General features: G+C 41.9%; 2 protein-coding genes across 2 annotated transcripts; both read left to right on the forward strand.

Moving 5' to 3' along the window:
- The first annotated feature begins 277 nt into the window (after positions 1-277).
- LOC133920417 (uncharacterized) lies at positions 278-1,311 on the forward strand. Its single transcript, XM_062365036.1, has 2 exons — positions 278-742; positions 842-1,311. Exons 1-2 carry the CDS (start codon positions 459-461, stop codon positions 1,002-1,004), a joined length of 447 nt encoding a protein of 148 aa, XP_062221020.1. The 5' UTR covers positions 278-458; the 3' UTR covers positions 1,005-1,311.
- A 6,740-nt stretch (positions 1,312-8,051) lies between these two features.
- LOC133921511 (FCS-Like Zinc finger 1-like) lies at positions 8,052-8,889 on the forward strand. The gene is made up of 2 exons (XM_062366426.1): positions 8,052-8,353; positions 8,463-8,889. Exons 1-2 carry the CDS (start codon positions 8,265-8,267, stop codon positions 8,641-8,643), a joined length of 270 nt encoding a protein of 89 aa, XP_062222410.1. The 5' UTR covers positions 8,052-8,264; the 3' UTR covers positions 8,644-8,889.
- The last annotated feature ends 11,518 nt before the right edge of the window (positions 8,890-20,407 follow it).

The raw sequence follows: 20,407 nt of genomic DNA on the forward strand, positions 1-20,407 counted from the left end.
TTTGGCATACAGTGAAGCCGTAAAATGACTAATGCTTGTCTCAAAAGTGTAGTACGAGAAAACAACTCACGGAAAATCTTCCATTGCCAGAGCATTATATGCATGCAGTGTGACACAGATGCTAGCTATTGGTATCTATCTTTAGGTCGATGCATGCAGCTAACTTAAACATGTGCGTGGTAATAGCTGTATGGCAGAGCACACAGGTCACGTCACCTTTCTGGCATGTTTTGTAGCCTCTGCCAAGTTAAACCACATGCATCCATCCAGTGGTTCTCGCTTACCCTCCCCTGGAAACGAAGGGAAGCCAGGTACGAGTTCGTTAACTAACCGCCAAGTCGGTAACGTCTTGGCCTGTTAAAACCCGGCCCCTCTGCCCCGCTCTCTACAAGCCCAGCTGCCGTTGCATCTCCCGAACCTGCTAGCGCGCGGTACGTGCCACAGACGCCGGCCGGCCGATGGAGTTCACGTCGTCCTACTTCCACGCGTTCGGCAACCCCGACTTCGCGGCAGTGTTCTCCGGCGGCGGCGGCGGTGGCATCACGCAGGCTTTCCGGCCGCGCCCCTCGGCCGACGTCGACGCCCCCGGCGCGAAGGCAGCCGCGGAGAGCAGGAGCCCAGCGGCGAGGCGCGCACCCTCCGTGTTCTGCGTCCCCGACACGGAGGCGGAAGAGGCGCACCACTTCCTGGACGAGTGCTCCCTCTGCCGCAAGGCCCTCTGCGGCGACATCTTCATGTACAGGTCTGCATGCCTACGCATACTACCCGTAGTACACGTACTGGAACGCACGTTCGTATTGATTGCGCCAAGTAAGTAACACTGCGTGTGCTTTGGGAGCAGAGGGGACACGCCGTTCTGCAGCGACGAGTGCAGGAGGGAGCAGATCGAGATGGACCGGGTGAAGCACCGGAGGAAGAAGCAGCACTCCCCCACTGCGCAGCAGGCGGCGGCGGTGACCGCGCACAGGGAGCCTCCCCAGCGGCAGCTTCAGCCACAGCACTAGATCGAGCCCACGAAGGATCTACACCGATTCGAACTCGATCCCACGTACCGACGGAGGAAGAAAGAATTCTTGCACGTACGATTGTAGTACTAGACAAGGATTCTAGCAGCCACGACCCGTATTTCCCCGGCGATTGTGTAAAGGGGAGGTGACGAAGGTAGTGAAGGTTGTTTTGTGTACTACTACAATGAGCACGCGAGTTTGTTGCTCGTCTTGCTCTTTTTTGTTCGATTCCTGGTTAAGACCAGGGCCACTGGAGCCAGTGAATGAGCTCTTTCCTATATTAGGGTGATGTTTTGTGGGAAAATGGCGTGTGATTTCCATAGCACAGAGGTTTTTGGGTTGCACTGTAACAGGTCTTGCTTGCTCACTTCGTCGAACGTTGCCAAAAAAAAGAAAAAAGAAAAAAAAGAAATCATGGGTCTGAATGGGGAACACTGCTGTTTGGTAAGCTGCACTCCTGCCACAACAGTTACAGTGAGACGATTCCAATAGTAGGGTGCTTAGCCTCACATGTATGAACTGAAGAAAAAAATTGAAAGAAATCGGTAGGAGTACAGCCAATTCTATTGATAAAGAGGAGAAAATATAGTCTTTAAGAAATTAAAAAGAAAAAAAGATAACCAACTAGAGATACGAAATAAAAAATGTGTGAGGAACCGTCCAAATAGTATTCTAATTAATCATCAGGAGGATCATTATTCATAATCACAACCTCGACGATTAACCAGAATACCATTCCGGTAGTCCCGGCACGTGTTTTGTGTCCAGGATCGGAACACATGCCTTCCAACTCAAATATCACAACACAGTTTAACAGAGAGCAAGTAATTAAACTGTATTACAATACTTAAACATGCAACTGCTTCCACAATTTACAACAAAAGAGGAACAACAACAACTACGCAGTGGAAGATAAACCTATATAACAAAAGAGTATGGAGCCGGATGCTCTTAGGCTCCATACCAAAAGCGCCAGAGTTCGAAGTAGAAGGTGCTACTCCTGCCCGCCACCCTGATCGGCAGGCACAAAGTAGCCGAACACTGCCTCTTCCTCGCCAACCTGTAAACCTGAAAGCAACTTAAGGGCAGCACCCCTTAGTACGAAAGTACTAGCAAGTCTTACACAGTATGAGTATATATATTCTCGACTCCAAGGATCATGCATTTAAAGTTGTAGCAAGGATTAAGACATGTTTAAGTTCATTAAGCGGTAAGCAACCTAGACTCTAGGTGTAAGTAACTGACTTAACCAACCACCGACTCAACTCTGCCAACCAACTGACCACAACAGATATGTAAACAACAAGTGTATAAAAGTAACCATTACCACCAAACCACCGACCAAACCAACCAAACCAACCATGCCACAACCCACATCGAAACTCTACGACCAAAACATGGTCGCTCGGTGGAGATAAGCGATAGCGATGCTCATGACCGAGAGCGCGGCAGTTCGAACTGATTATACACCCTGCAGGGGATACTCCTGGACCCACACGACACAGGGACCATACGGCTTGTGCCACCCGCTAAGATGCACACAAGGGGTACCTGTGACAACCTTTCCCAACCAGACCCAACCATGTGGATCAACCATAGCTCGACGCGGCGATATTAGAACTACTCCCCGAGCAAACTAATACCGCTAAAAGCCCGGACTCAAACCGGACTCACACCATCTATGACGAGGCCCACATGACCACGTCTGCGAAGGTAATCAGCTCGCCTACCATTATATCAGCATGTGGTGAGTAAGGTAAGTGCTAGAGCCGACTACACCGACGGTCGGTGCTTAACCGGTGCAAACGATCTACGGTGTCCGGGTTCCCTCCCCGAACTGCCTAAGGACTCCTCGTGAGCAGATGACACCCCTAACACCGCCCACACCTCGTCTCAACTCACCACTCACCAAACCGACTCATCCTCAACACAACCACAAGTGTGAACAAGTAATAAGCCCTAGGCTCGCGACAACGGTGGACGCCGTCATTGACTTCTACCGGAAAGCCTAAGTACCACTAAGCATAGCGAACTATAATTAGACCTCAACGACACCACCAGGCTCCTAGGAACAACACATGACACATGACCGAAATGGGATAATGCATCGGCATAGGTTCTACCTAACTCGGTACCTGACACATGCAATGTATACTTAAGCGTAGATAACATATTAAATTTTCAAGTAGACACGGTGCAATATGAACGATGCTTGCCTTGCTGCCCTGACTGCCGCCCGACACTACCCGAGTCACGATCACCACTGCGGGAACCTCCGGGGACAGCCTTGTTCGTCTCGTTCGCCGGGTCGAAGTTCCCTAAAAGAATAACGCGTGCAATGTAACGAATATGAATGTTATGAAATGAAGGATGCTCTATAGAATACGATAACAGTGCAAATCGTCAGGGCACGAGTTCTAAAGCATCGAAGATTTTTCTTAAACGGGATTACTGTTAAACGTTTGAACACTTCTAGAATTAATTAAGCTTAACCCTATATAGAATTGTAACAATATCTAACATGTGGGTGATTATTTTTGCTGAACAGGGGGTATTAAAAAAAGAACAACAAAATTGGATTCATCAATTTTGGAAATACCAAACTTTAACTATGAATTATCAAAGCCTAGACATATTTCATTAATTCAATAATTCACAGAACACATTTCATGGCCACTGGTATTTTTAATGGATAGATCATGTCATAATAAATCCAACAAAATTGGTTTCATGAATTTTAGAGCTCTACATAAATTCCTATGCATTTTTCAAGATTTCAGCCGATTTATCAACTCAACAGATATTCATTTCGCAATTTCCGATTTTCTCTAATATTAAAATGGGCCCACGCCTTTTTCTACCGGCACTGATCTAGCCCAAGCCACTGACCAGTGGGGCCGGCTGTTTGACCCCGGGTCAAAACAGCCAAGCGCCAAAGGCGCTGAGACGGCCGGCGGCTCGGGCCGTGCCCGCCGGTAGCCGGGGAGGGCAGCAACACCACCAGGGGAGGTATGTGGACTCAGTGGGGGCACACGTTGACGCCGGCGATGGCCGGAGCACGGCGAGCGGCGGCGAGGGGCGAAACTAGCACGGCGGCGGCACGGTTGAAGTCGCCGGCGGTGAAACCGTGGCGCAGTAGACTCGAACGAGGGCGGCTATAGCTTCTACGAGGGTGCGTGGAGCAAATGGCGCGGCCCAACGCCGAGGAGCTCGACGGTGGCACGGCCGGCGACGAGAGCTGTGGCGCGGCGGCAGCCGGTCGTCGTGGACGCACGCGCCGGCGACAGGACGGAGGGAAAACGGCACGCGCATAAGGTATACAGGAGCTTGGGGAAGCTCACCGTGCAGCGGGTTGGGCCGGAGAAGCGAGGACGCGGCGGGTCGACGGAGGACGGCGGAGCTCGGTTGCCGCCGTTGGGGAAGAAAGCGCGGACGGCTTCAATCCGTGCGGGAAACGGCCGGGGAAGGAGAGGAAACAGCAGAGGAGGGCCTTGGCAACCTCCCTCGGTGCTCCACCCTGCTCGGGCTCGGCGGAACACGCCGGTGGCGCGCGTTTTTGGCCGGCGGCCGTGGCTCTGCTTTGCTCAGCGCTGCGCTGCTCTCTGTGCTCGCTGGTGCCGCGCGAGAGGGGAAAGAGAGAGGGAAAGCAGAGGCAGGGAGGGGAGGATAAGGACACGGCGCCGTATCCTGGTTTCCGGCGACGTGGCCTGGCCACCGAAGTCAAAAAGGGCGGCCGTCGCTTGCTCTGTGAGAGCGGGAGAAGGGGGAGCAGAGAGCTGTGTGTGCGAGGGGGATGACAGGTGGGGACGTGAACAGTAACCGGCCGACAAAATATCCCAACCACTTTAGCCATCCATTTGAATGCCTTCCCAAGGTCCAAAATTGGTAAAACAAATTTTGTTTGAAACTAAAATTCATAAGGAACCCATTTGAATTGGTTTGATCCAGAATGCTTGAGCCAATTTTGAATAAAAATTGTTCAAAGATGCTATCTTTCCAACTTGTGATAATTTTTATGCCTTCTAAACATTTCCCAAAAATTTGGGAAAATTCATTTATATTCTCCTCCTGGTATCTACTAATTTCTAAAATTGTCACCAGCCCTATGTTCCATGGAAGTTTTGGGAGATGCTTTACAACGCATCTGTTAAACCTGGTTTAACCAAATTCGGTTTAATCCACATTGCAAGTCTATACTGCTCAAAACAAAAACAAATAATGCTAATGATGCTCATTAGCACTTAATTACGTGTTTAGAAACTCTGGGCCGTGACAAGATGCTAGGCTCTTAGCTCCCGCAAGGCACAATGCCCGAGCCTTCTCCTTTAATTTTGCTACTAGGGTGATCGTCACGTTCTCATGTTGCTCGAAGATACACTCATTTCTCTCGTTCCATAGCTCCCATATTATAAGGATGATGAGAGATTTAATGGCTTTAGACGGTACACCTTGCAGAGATATTATTGCTGTCCGCCATTTCTTTACTGTGTCAAAGGTATCTCATACCGTGTGTAGTTGGTCCTGCTAGTACACTAAGTGTATATGGTCTCTCACATGTGCCTAGAGAATCTATAGTGTGCAAAAATATAGATCACCGACTCATTTGCAATTCTACATAGAGGACAAGTCTTCTAGTTCGGCCATCCTCTCGTTATGAGCCTATCTGTAGTCCAAATTCGATTCTGGAATACAAGCCACGAGAAAAACTTGCACTTTCAAGGTGTCCAAACATCCCAAATCAGGCGCTCTATATCCGAGGACGTCGATCCTAAAAACTATGTTTGGTAAGACGAGGCAGCAGTATACTCTTCATGAGAGGTGAGGTTACAGGTGATCGTATCAGGGACATTTTCATTTACTGAATCTGCTGAAGGTGTGTCCATAGGAGGATGAATTCAACTAGGGTCTAGACGGAAGAGATAGCAGTGAAGTTGATGTGCTGTGCCGTACCTAAGAGTTGTTGTGCATAGATTTTCTGGCCTTCTGATTTGTTCTTTTAAAAATCGTGACAATGTTCGGAAATTCTCCTTGGATCCATACGGAGTGCCACAAGCTTCCCTTTTCCCCATTTTCAACTAAAGCAAGTGACAACGAAACACAAAGAAAAATGCCGGGGATTTGAGGTTCCGATTCTGTCTTGCATGCTGAACCCAGCCGTGCATTTTCAGCCCGGTGCATTCCCGTGGGTGAGCAGCCGGTCGAGGAATCCAGGAGAACCAAATTTGAAGCAGTCGTTGTTTTCATCACACTTCGGTTTGATTCCACACCTGCTAGTTGCAAACTGTCGCAGCTGTCTATATCGAATAAAAAGGGGCAGACCGCACTGACATCAAATGTGCGGGCATGCACAACACAACTAGCACACGCGAAAACAGAGGCATTTTTTCGAAGCGTTCTCACGAGATGCCAAGCACAAGTTCTGCCACTGATAGATCCTTGGAGAAGCGCTACAGAACACCCATTCCGTGGTCCAGACTCGCGAGTCAAGGTCAAGGTCTCCTCGGCGCGTTTCTGGAATTCAGGCCGCGGAGCACGGGAGCAGGCACCGCGGTGCAGGTCGTTGATGCAAGTAGCTCAACTAATCAGGAAAATGCCTCCATGGCTCCATTGACGGAAACTTGAGGCCCATGTCTCACTGAACACCGACGAATCTGTGCCTCTCTTCTCGTTCAAGGGTGCCAGATGTCCTTCCGAGAAATTCTGAAGCAAGTAGAGCAGGCTCATCAAAAGTGCATCGCAATTTCAAAAGCGGGAAAAGGTCTTCAGATCTTGACCAGGGCTGAAAATTCCCAGGCCAAAATGAACCCGAGACTTCATTTTGTATGCTTGCATTGCAAGGCTGTTCTGATGCCAACTTCTGATTTGAAGGCGCTAGCAGCCTAAGTCACGTGAGCGAGACGGCTCACAGGACTTGTCCTAATATACTGAACTGACTTTTTTTCTTCTCAAAATTTTTAAGTTAAAATTTTTCTAGTTAACTTTTTTTTTTCAAAATTTATGAGTTAAACTTTTTTTTATTTTTTCTTAAATTTTCGAAGCTAACTTTTTTAGTTGACTTTTACCTACAAATGTTTTGTCTAAACTTTTATTCTCCAGGGTAATTTTTTTAAAAAGTTTTGAGCTAAACTTTTTCTCAATAATTTTTGTAAATTTTTTAGCTAAAATTGTTCTCATTAAATTTTTCTTCAAATTTTTAGCCAAACTTTTTTCTCAACCTCCCTCGTCGTTCCTGCCACCACCCGAAGGCTATCAGCTCGCGTGTGAGCAGGGCTACACGAGTGTTGACTAAGGCTGCATTTGATTGTTTGAACTGGGTTTTATAGGGCTGTATTGTATAAGCAGACTGATGTAAAACATATATATCGGAAAAAAAGTGATTGGTTGATTATATATGTTTGAACGAACTGATCTGATTTTCTGTTTGTTTGACTAAATCTAAGTCACACGAGTGAATGTCAGAGTTGATATTGTGATTGAAAATGAGTTTATTATATTAATAAGTGAACTTATTTGTATGTACGACTCAGTTACGATAAGAAGTGAAACTGAAATCAAACTTTATATATACTTATACGGACGGAGATAGTAGATACAAATAATTATATATATTTTTGCTAAAATTATATATATTCATCTAATCAAACTGAAAAAATTCAGTAACTAAACGCACTCTAATTAGCACCGTCCGTTGTGATGGCAGCACGGGCGGACGGGCCACGGACATGGCGAGAAGATTCATTCGGACGCGCGAGTCGTCACCGCCCCCAACCGCCAAGGTTCCCCCAGTATCTCACTAACAAGTGGGGCCACAAACTTAAGAGGTCCCACGCGACATCGTAACAGCCGCCTGGAAAGCTGGAACGCAGCAAGGGGACGAAGCGGGAGTGTGGGACCCGCAGATCCGCACCCCGGCCGTGACCAGCGCGCCGGCCTCCACGCGGGGTCCGGACTACTACCCACCGACAGGCGGGCCCCGCACGATCTCCACGCGAGCCCCGCTCCGCCATTATTAAACGCCACCCGCACTTCCTCTGCCTTGCCTCCCCCACTAAGCATCACGCATTTGACGCGGGCGCGCAAGGAAGCACGGGGCCACGAAGGAATCGCGGGAAAAAGCACGGACGATTTGCAGCTGCCGGCGAGGAGGAAGGCCCCGGATCTCGCCGGAGCCGGCTGCATTCATTCAGCGGCCGCGTGGAGCCGGCTTGCCAGCCCGTGGTGCTCCGCGACGAGGAGGGAGGGAGGGAGCGATCATCGATGGGAGGAAGGCATGACGTGCATTTCTTGGACGCGTGCTTCCTCTGCCTGAGGCCGCTCGCCGTCAACCGTGACATCTTCATGTACAGGTGCCGCCATTTCTTTTCTCTCTCTTTCCCGGTTTATTTCTTTTCCTCGGCAAAGTGATATCGAACGGCGCCCTCACGAGCCATGCATGCGACCTTGTGCGGCGAGCAGAGGGGACACGGCGTTCTGCAGCGAGGAGTGCAGGAGGGCGCAGATGGAGGCGGACGAGACGGCGGAGAGGAAGGAGAGAGATATGGCCAAGAGGCTGGCACAGGGGGCCCCGCCAGCCAGGGAAGTGGATGGCCCACAGGAGCGCGGCAAGGTCCGAGAAGGCTCGGTCCTGGCCCTGTAGCGCAAGTTCTGGAGTAGTCTATGTATGGCCTTTTTTTTTCCTCTTCTATTATTTCTGCCTTACGAAACGTACCACCAGAGATCATCGCTTTCGTTTGCACGGGTTTGTGTTTTTTGTTTAAAACCCCTGGGGATCATTCGGTGGTTTGTTGGTGAATGGTGATCATGTATACTGCACCACGTCTTGTACTAGTCTAGGGAGAAATAATATTGAGACACTGTGAAAACGCTGTATTGCTTACAAAAATATTGACCCGTCTCTGTCTGTACGTACACCAGCTTCTTGTTGCTCTCCTGGTGGCGGTGTTACGTGACCGGTGCCCTAACAGTCGGTTTAGCAGGACCCTAGACTACTTCTCGTAATAGAATTAGTAAAAACTGGTTTTTAGTTTTTAGTTTTAAGAATGATTTTATAAAAATGATTTACTAAAATAAATAAGATATTATGAGGAAAAAAAATCAGTTTTTCCTAATTCAATTCCTTCACAAAATTATTTCTTATAAAAAATTTATTACAAAAAATTATTTTCAGTCACTTAATCACTACACATATAAAATTTAGACCAGATAAAATCTACTAAACATGCCTAAGATCATTTGATGTAATCGTCTTCAAACCATCTCAGTTTTGAATCAATATTAATAAACCGACGTGTATCAACGTGAGAACGAACGGATGAAAAATTAACAAGCGGAATATCATTTCTTCGCGTGCACGTTTGAAACACACGCTGCACGTACGGCATCGCGGACGTATGTTTCACATAGACCAGAAAGACACACAAGGGAAACGGAGCGGAGCAGATTCACTATCGCAGAATCTATGAAGGCGGACGAGGTGTCACGCATGATTTTTTCAACCTACAAAATATTTATAAACGATTATTAAGACAGATATATTTGTATTATAATTTCTATCTAAGCGTGCTAAAGCTCACATATAATTTATAAATCTATCTATTTCTATCATATAGAAATCAGAGTTTAGAAAATCCGATATTGTTAGGGACGGTTTCTGGTAAAATTCGTTTGTGTCTATATGATAGATATAGATGGATTTAAAAAAAAACATATATAGTTTAAGATTCGTGTACTATTTAAATTTGACTTCTCGCTTTTCGCTTTTCACCCTCTATAAATACAAACCGCTCGTCTCCTTTACCGAAGAGATTAGAAGTTCATCTCTCTCGCTCTTCTCGTTGCCACTCAAGCTTCTTTCGTGGAGGTGTCTTAGGGTTTATTTTCATGATAGTGGTTCGAGATCTAGGTACCGAATCTTCTTCCCTGTACTAAGACGAGTAGGATTTGCATCGCAATTTTGTTAGAGTTTGCTTCGATTTGTGTAACTTAGAGTAACATGGTGTTTGTGTGTCCCAAATCTATAATGTCCTTATTCACTGCTATCAGACGTCGATAGGATGTGGTTGTTCACATGACTACTTTCACGGTCTGGATGCTTATTTCAGTCGTGCGAACTATGTGTTCTTCGCTGCTGTGAAGGGCACCATCGCAGACCCAATTTTTGCTGTGAATCACGTTCTACATTCCATTCTTCCATATAAAAATTTCTCTATTATTGTTGTTACAATGAAGATATTTTTGTGAACTACGAGATTGGTTTAGACAGTTATTTCTTACTTAACCATAGCTAACAATTTAGCAGCAATGTAGTTATTTCTTACTTAACCATGGCTCGCGATTTGGCAGTAATGCAATTAGGATGAAACCTGGCTCGGATGATAGCGAGATGATGATTGAAGATGACGGTTGAGTTGATATTGTGGTGAAACACAAGTAATTGAGATGATGTCGATCATCTTATTCTTCTAGAAGACGATATTGTCAATGATGCTAATCATTTTGCTTTTTCTGAAAAACGTCGTTATTGGTGTCAATCATTTCATTCTTTTGTAAGACCGCACGATAGAATTAGGGATTGTGTATAATTAGGTTTATATTCTAAACAATCTGTGATGCTAAGATGATCTATGTAGAATAATATATTTTTATGTGTTATATATCTGTGTCTTATATGTTACATATATGTGTGATGTTTTTATTTATGATATGTATATTATGTATGTGATATTCTTATTTATGATACGTATATGTCTATGATATTCTTATTTATGATATGTATAGGACTATGATATTCTAAAGCATATTATGAAATGCGATTTATGTATGCCATATTAAGAGGAGTCATAAAGCAAATTGATTTTTTAAAGAGAGAAAGGGTCACACAGATAGTTTTACAAAACAATTCTTCTGTGATATTTTATACAGACGGGTTCAACAAAATTATCTGTGACCCTAAATAAGAAAAGACAAATTTTAAGAAAATTTGTCTGTATATATCTTTGTTACGAACAGAAGTCTTATTTATATTTATTTATGTGTTACTCTATTACAAACAGAGTCATAACCGTTTATAACAACCCCGATATCACGTATACTTTTACTACTATAGGATTTAAAATCCGTATATGATAATTCGTTTTGGGTAGTGATGGCTGCTACGTTTTACCCCGGTGCCTACCGACATGCTGCACATGCCATTGGAACGGCACGCGTGATTAATCAGAGGGAAGGATGCAGCTTAATTAGACGACGTGCGACCTGCCGAGCCGTGCTTTATTGATCACACGGACACCGCCCGGGCGGTGCCGGTGCACTGGCTTTAGCTGCTCCAGTACTAAAGAAAAGGTGGTATAAGCAGCAGGCAACAAATCGCAGTGGCTGGCCGGTCGCGCTGGGTCACCCGTCGTCGTCAGCTTCACTTGTCCTTGTGGGTCGGTACGAGTCGGAGCAAATGGACAAGCCTCCGTGACGCGCACGTCGGAAAGGGAACACAGAACGTGTTGTTGCCTAATATGCGCGTGAATCTCGGACTGTAGCACGGACCACAGACACGGTACCGAATCAAGCTAGCAATGGCGGCCCTCCCGTCTGTTGGAAAAAAAAGGCACGGTACACAGGGGAACTTACAAATCATATTGCATCCAAATCGAAATCTCGAGCTTATGATTTGATCTAACCGACAAGTTTGTAAATTTTGATTTGTCCACTGGTAGGCTGAGAGGTCAATAAATGAGAGGTACACGGTACACTATGGTTGAAGCGCAAAAAGGAAAAGGTATACAATGGCTCAGATTTGGAACCGAGTGACCTTTGATTGAATGTCTCAGTCTGTGATGTGTGTATCAGACTATCAGGTTAGCAAATATACAGAGCCCATTTACATGAAGGCGCTTGATGGGGCCATCGGGGCCTGTTAGAATGTTGGCCCAGTGTGGTGATCTGTTTGATCTTTTTTATGGGACAGCTATGTAAGACTATTTCTAATAAATACTTTAAAAATTTATCTCATATAATACTATTACAGTATCATCTAACATTATTATAATATATCTTTTTTTATTTTTTGCAGCTACCATATTTCCTACCATCTCTTACTCACACTCTTCTTTAAAACTCATAGTCATCTTTTATGAACATTGATGAAGAATTGGCAAATATATGATTAGTTGCATCACTATAGCAGTACTGCCATATAACTGTAGCGGTGGATTCGGCTTCCCAATCGGCAAAAAGGATGGCACAGTGATGGAGATCAGCATTTTCGGCCTAAACAGTTTTTTCGTTGGAACAGGATGCATGCTGATATGCTGGTAAGAAAGATACCGAGTGGTAATCTAGAAACTAGGCTTATCCCTCTCTCTCTCAAAAAATAAAATAAAATGGAGAGGATGTTTATTCTTAAAATCCCTTCTTTCGAGCTATTGATTTCACCAAATTCAGTTGAACAATAAATTTTGATTGGCCCGAATATCTTTATTCTGCGATAAAAAACCATATTTTTTGCTCATCAACTGATAAAAAAAAAAACGTTCCACTGTATATCACGGTATCTTAATATAAATTTCATTAAAATTTAGAAGAAAACTAGAAAAAATGGCACTGCGTTGCCGCGTCCGTTAGCCTTCAATGAGATGACCCTTCGTTTTGCATTGAAGGAGAACTCATGTTTGTTTGATCTTCTAAACATTGTTACAAGCATGACTAAATAGCAGAGGTAACCACTGTATATGAATTGGGCCCTGTTTGGGTCCAGCCCATATATAATTTACGTACCAGTCAAGATACGTAGATATTTGTTCATGTGGTCGGTACAGTTGATATGAACTATAAAAACAAAACTGTTGTATCTGCATCCAGTTCTTTCAACACAATAGAGGAAATATTTCAACATGATTGTTCTTTACTTTTATCTACTGTTAGCTTATGCAAAGTGAGCAGACATATGATAAGAATCCAGGAAATTGGAGATTGAGGATTAGTTATACCTCTACAGCTTTAACAAAAATAACATGAGGTGTAAATCCAGCCTCTGCTTAGCCTGCAAGACATACTTCAATCAACACCGGTCCAACATCAGTTTGTGAAGCGCTATACACTTTGAAACATCAGTTTGTTCCATGCAAGGACGAAGCTTAGAGTTTTCAAAGTTCAATTAAACAGATAGTATTTCATAATTCAACAATGCAACAACCAAACATTAAGCATTCTCAGCCTGTTTTGCAGTGTATAATGACTCAAATAAATGAAAGTGAGATAGCAATCCTGTTTCGTAAGTACGTTGTCTCGACCCAAATAGCGTCGAATCAGTCCATAGCCGTCAAGTTGACATCCGTTAGGTGCGGCAAGGCTTCACCCCGCAGCCTGGTAATCACGGTGGCCAATCCGCAGTGTGGTTACAACTTACAAGTGGAGGATGATTTCACTTGACTCAGCACAAGTTTGATATCGTCAAGATACAGGTTATCAAGCGATAATTTGTGGAAAGTTAACTGTGGTCAAGCAAAGTTTAAGTGTCAGGTAGCAGCAATGTTTGATATCATCAGGAGAGTCAAGTGATGTCATCTTAGGAGATCAGTATTTTTCAAGCTGAAATATACTGCATAGCTTAGTATGAATACTGACAAGTTTTTTCAGAGGAAAAGGCATGTCACTCTACGGGTAGACAGATCTTGTCCGTGCAGCGATCTAAGCAGCTTGTTTGTCACTACCAGATTCAATTAGAACTCTACACATATGTTTAAGACAAGCAGAGTTTCGTTGGAATCTGAGCAAAATAGTTAGTTAGGATGTTCTATGTACAACAAAATATTAGTTACACATGGTAACTATGGTGTTCGTCATGCTGCTGATGACGCTCTATTTACACCAAAAAACAAGTTGTCTGAAAGTACTCGTCGATTCCATGTCACTGAAATAAAAAGAGGAACTGGTTATATGCAATAAAACAACATACTTTCTATTGAAATATTGATCTTAAGTAGCACTTGCTCGTACCTTCCATTGAGGTCATTATGTTACCTTGTGAAGTATCTTCATCGTCATCCTAAGTGTAACTAGAGATATAGCAAGGTCAATTAAAAATCCAATAACATATCTGGACGAGCTGAATGCTATGTGACAACGAAGCAGAAATTTGAAAGAAAATCTAGGAACTATAATATAAACTACCATGCGGAGTAATTAAGATATGTACTTTACTTGATAATAGAGAAAGTCGAATACCTCTGGTTTCATTAGCCATGCTTTGATAGTCCCTTTTCTTTGGATGATTGTATGTTGTCACAAAATCTGTAATTAATGAATAGTATTTACCATTGTTAAAAGGGAAGTAAAATGAATATACCATTGAAAAGGTTGGTACCTAGGCTGTTCAATCTCCATGTCTTCAGAGTGTTGGAGAAATTGATTGATCGAGCTGGATTGTGCCTGATAATATAATAAAGAGTAAAATGTGATATTAATGTTAGGTAATTAGAGGTATATGTAAAATGTAGAGATCACACTACCTGATTGTCTATTCTTTTGCTCATAATCGGCACTAAAGGCAGCAGGTTATCAGTTTCAAGAGATGGTTGAGCAACAACAACGATATATTCATTTTTTTTGAAAAGTTGGTATATATCCTTGTTTCCCGAATCTTTGCTTGATCTTACGAACTTCATACGATGGATCTTGTGCTTTGATGCTTTTGTTAGCTAGTATTCTCACAATGAAAATGAACTTATGACCTAGTTACACACAATGCTGATATTTCTAGAGGGATTTTCAAGTTATCATACATAGTTAATAATTTTTCAGCCGGCTTTCCTATCAGCTGCATAGCTTTCTCATGGAAGAGCACGAATTCGAGCTCCTATGTATTGTCACTTCCCATGAGACCAACTTTGTACCTGTATGTGTTTGAAATTCATAAGGTAGATATAGTTCAATCATATTGCAATTGAAAAGAAATAAGATGACTTACAAATATAAACTTAATTATTACAAATTTGTGTGCAGGTGCATTTGTCTCTACTGCATTCGTAAGTTGTGCCATTGAAAAAGGACTTCGCATTACACGCTCTACAAGTTGAATAATACCAACTTTGTTTGGAGCAATTCTTGTGATGGTGACAGTACATTCAAATCTAATACCCTGCATTGGGAATATGTGTATTTAAGAGAACAGTTCTATATTACAGCCTATCTTGCGTGTAATAGTTATTGAGACGAGAGTATTTACTAGGGTATCAAAAGGGTCGATATGCTTTAGCTGCAATACTGTTTTCAGTTGAACTTGATTTTGGATGTCATCATCGCTCTTGAGGTTAAGTTTGTGTACAGCTTGGTTAGTGACATGCTGTTTTTAAAAGTAAAACAGAACATTAACTGTTAGATGGAATTGTTGTTACAAACGTAATCAGAATATGACAATATGTAAATTACCTTCTATAGAAGGCTTTAATCTAGGATTTCGTCGAGATTAATATATCAATGACAAGCTGAAGTTCCACTTAAGAAAGGAGGTCCTGCCTTATATGATTTCATAGATGTACCAACAAAGATGCCTATGATGTGATTCGTTTGTCCAATCCCATAGACCCGCTCTGCATTGAACTCTAGTGCCCTTGTGCCCCAAAGAGAGAGTTCGATCGTATTGCCACTATATCAATAATATAAAAGTTAGTAATTATTGGTCTATATTTTAAGATCGCATAGAATTACTAAATAAGGGGTTATCTAACTTGAGGTCACGCAAGTTTATAGTTCTTTTTGACTGGTTGATACTCTGGCTGCATTGGAAACTCCAGTGATTTGGCCTATGATATCTACGGAAAATAAAAGTTTAAGATGTATATGTCTAATCAAATAAAGAAATAGATATATGATCAAGTAAGTTATCATAATTATATATGTACCAAGAAACTGGTTTGTTTTATTTGTGTGTTGATATAAATTTGGGAATGAGGTTAAAGAAAAAGTGTAGTTTGGGAAACCAGGAGGTTCGTTCTCCACTTCCGCTATTTCAGTTCTTCTATTCAGCCTTATCATATATGGAGCGGGGACAACTTTGTAGCCAGGCTTTGCTCTTTTAACAGTGATCTTTCCGATGAGAACAATTTTTCTCTCTTGGAGCGTGGTTCTAGCAATGACATTGCATCAGGTGGGATTTCAGCATACATTGAGTCACCCTGAGAAGCATGTCAATGTTCGAGTTTTCGTTAGTATAAAATTTCGTAAATACAATCAGGTGGCAACAAGTAGACACAGTTATCTATATAGACAGAGAGCATGTGGTTTGTAGGTGATAGATGGTTAGTTTGAGACTATATTAGGAAAATGTTTATGTTTCGCAGCTCTGATGGAGTACGACATCTCTAAAATATGGACTATGAAGGTAGCCCAATGCTATGTGATTTATTTACCTTTCCTTTTCCTTAACCCGATAGGAAGGTTGACCTCATGCAATCTTTTGAGGGTCAGGTATGCTGCCCTCTTGCTGCACGCCTACACTCTACAATTGTCATTTACCGCAAAGACATAGGTCAGGCTAGCCCAGTATCTGTTCTTGAACCTCTTCTGAAGATTGCTCTGATTCTAAAAACATCAGGGCAGAGCTAGCAGATCCATATGTATGTGGTTGTTGTGGCCTTGTTTTGTTTCTTTTTTGTGTTAATGGTAGTTAATCGAATGGTCTCCTTTTTTAATTTATATCTCCAACTGAGACTTGAGCTTATCAAATTTTTACTCACGGAGACTATTGCAGAGGCGAGTAGCATTGGTTGAACAAGTTAACACTTATCCTATGATGAACAACTAGCTATCTTAGCAATGTAAAAATATGTGACACAACCTCTAGCTGCTACTATAATCGGTAGCAGTAGCAGCCAGGGCAACAACAGGAATAGTTGGGTGCAAAATCCGGTTCCTTGTTATGGTACAAATCCTTTTAGTTAAGCAGCAAATAGAACAAAATATCGAAGGTACCAGTTCAGAAAATGCTAAAATGGAGATCGCAGCCATTTGGGATCAGTACAGAGCAAAGGAGAATGATCATAAGGTGTCATGCACCAGCAAATATCTTGCTGTTGGAGTTCAGAAGTATTATTACTTTTGATCTACGATGACCAGGTTGAGATGTTTGACTGGTCATCATAATTTCTTCCTTAAAATTTCCACATTCTAGAGATTCGCACACATAGTACATAAGTTTATCCTACTGGCTGGAGCTGAGACGGTAGGCTGATATTCATCTATAGACAAAGATGAGGTAAAAGTAAAATTAGTTAGCAACTAAGGAAATAGTATGTTTATATGTAATTAAAAACTTCTTTATATAATATATTCTACATTTGCGACCCACATGTTCCATCGTCATTTTCTATAAGTATATTTAACACATCTTTACTTGTAACACATGATACTGCTACGTATAATTGTCCATGTGTCAATACTGGTTTCTTTAACTATACACTTACCATTGACAATGTTTGACCCTAACTTTTGATTATCGTCATGAAATAGCAAACCTTAACAGGAAATTGTCTACGATTGAGAATAAAAGGCCGTCGTGAGCCTCGTGTGGTTAAATTTATACATGGTATGCAAATTTTATCTCCAATGTTTGTCCCAGTTATTATAACTGCTTCTATTACATTGTCTCCCAAATTTGTTACAATCAGTCTTGTACCATTACATAGACCCAAGCTTTGATTTAAATTTCACAAGAGCATGATTGGAACTCCTATTTTTAATCTTAGTTGATACTCAGGAAAATTGTTTACGTTTAATTTTAAGTACTCAACATGATACAAAATATCTATATCATTGCATGTGTTAAAGCATTTTGATATACAATCTGCACTTAAGTATTCTCTCTCCTTGCTTGGCACAAGTGTTAAAATATATAATATAAACTTATTTCATCTACTAAGTCATTAGTAGGGGTTAATATTGCTCTTTTCTTAAGCTAATTAGCATCGAAATATTTTTGTTTAAATTCAGGATATGTAGCATTTATTAAAGCCTCAATTTTTGAACCTGAAGGACTCAGTAGCAGCTCTTCTGGTATATCTATCAGTGTACAATCTTTGTTGTTGTTATTGACGGATGGTGTGATTGTTCCATTTCCTAAGCTTAGAATTCATTGACTAAAACACTCAATATGTTTGTAGTTGCTACTGTTTCTATCTATTTTTTTAAAAGCATATTTTCATTTAGGTAGATCACATGTACACACTTACAAAGATATGACTTAATTATACAAGCACTTATTATTTGAGATCTTGAGCCATTCTCGGTAACAGGTAATATTTGTTTTTGATCTTCGCCTAGTACAACAACTTTACCTCTAAATGGTATATCATTTACATCAGTATTAAATTGGCTCATATATGCGATCTAGAGCTTCAAAGCATTGTTGTTTGTCATTAAAGCTTCATCCTATATTATAAGAGACATTTTAATCAGTAGTTCTGCTAACATTGTTCCTCTTTTTATATCTCATATTGAGTGTTCGTTAATATCTACTTAGTATTTTGAATCTCGAGTGTGTTGTGCGGCTATTTGGTAGCAACAATGAGGCTACTCCCGATGAAGCTACAATTAAGACAATTTTTTTAGCTATAAGATATGAAACTATAGTGTTCCACAAAAATATTTTTTCTGTTCCCCCATGACCTGATATATATAATAGAAATCATTTTGTTGTTTAATACACTATCAACTATTCTATGAAAAACTTCTTTCTACTCAGAATTTAGCTGTGTATATAGTATATTAGCTTATTCTTCAAAATAGTACACGCTTAAATATAATTTTAGCTCGATCGGGACCTTTATTCACATATTTTGTTTGTTTCATTGATCTCATCTTGTGACAATCGTGAGAAATTACAGATACATGAAAGCAAAATTAAAGCAAATGCAAATCCCATGCTGTCCTGTTCAAAGAAATTCACATATTTTTACACGCTCAAATATTCATTGATCTCATCTTGTCTGTTTCTCAATCTTTATTATATCCTTCCACAACTACTGTATTTTTTTAATTTGCTTTCTTCACGTGTTTGCTTCTTTTGCAAGTCCTTTCACTTGGTAGAAAATACTATACATCACTTGTGACAATCTTGAGAAATTACAGATACATGAAAGCAAAATGATAGCAAATGCAAATCCCATGTTGTCCTGTTCAAAGAAAAATTATGGAGAAGCTGAAGAGATGTGAAGCATTATTGCAAGGTTTCCAAAAGGCTTCAGAAACAATATATTCCAAGGTCCAACGGTGGCAACAAACTTCAATGAGTAGAATTATATGCTCACTCCTTTGGGGGCGAGATGATTGATGCATTAAACTCAAGTTAGTACCGGAGCTCACAAAATCACGAGTTCTAGACCTGCATAAACAGCTTGGAATCGGAGCTCATCCATGGAGAAGCCAACTACAAAGCATTATTTTATTAGGGAATCTGAGCAGACTACATCTTGGACCGTGCCAAATCCATACCTTAAGATCAGTTGGACCACGGATCCATGTAGAGTGCAAAATAAGAACAATTTTTCATGAATTTTTCATACTGTACTTCTTATCTGAACACCCGTAATTACAAATCCATCAGAACAAAAGTATAGGATTATTATCTTTAACTTATCCTCTTTTCGTTGTGCCACTCCTCTGATTATTTTGTGATTGCCGATTTAACCCTGAAAAATAATACAGTTCCATCATGAAGTTCTCTATTAAATCTAGTACATTCACAGAAAAACAAAGAAGAAGATCATTTGAGAAACATAATAAAATAAGCATATGTGAAATAGAAGTATGAGGTGTCGCCGGCAATGGCAGTGCCAAAAGCTATTTCTCGGTTGTGGCAAATCACCATCGACAAGCTGTTATGTCCGCTTGACCTTGGACTCAGCTGGTCCGCAATGGTGGTAAACCTGCCTCCAACTGGATTACCGGCTCCGATACTCCATTGTCAGGAGCTGACCGGCGCAAAGGACATGCGTGGGGAAAAAGAAGAGCCAGACGATTTTCAATCCAAAAGCAAGCATACGAGATTAAGAACTACTGTCTTGTCTCTTAGTTAAGTAATGAAAAGCCAAAGACACTTTTGTTTTTTCCCTAGCCTTTTTGTTTATATTCTATCTCTTATCCTTCACAGAATTATCTAGAGTAATCTACACGCTGTGCTCCGCTTGCTCCTGGCTCTCGATATTTCTGGATACATACGTAGCTGTAAAGCCCGCGCCAGCGTTATCTGACGTCGCACGATGCTCCCTGACTCCCATTTGACAGTTGTAGCCAAGCTGCTGACATGGCTTCACATCGCTTGAGAAATCTTACGCGATTTCAGTGTTGACGAAACAAATTGAAGGGAAAAAAGAAGAGCCAAATGATTTTCAATCCAAAAGCAAGCGTACGGG

This window comes from Phragmites australis, chromosome 6, assembly GCF_958298935.1.
Source record: "Phragmites australis chromosome 6, lpPhrAust1.1, whole genome shotgun sequence".
Lineage (NCBI taxonomy): Eukaryota > Viridiplantae > Streptophyta > Magnoliopsida > Poales > Poaceae > Phragmites > Phragmites australis.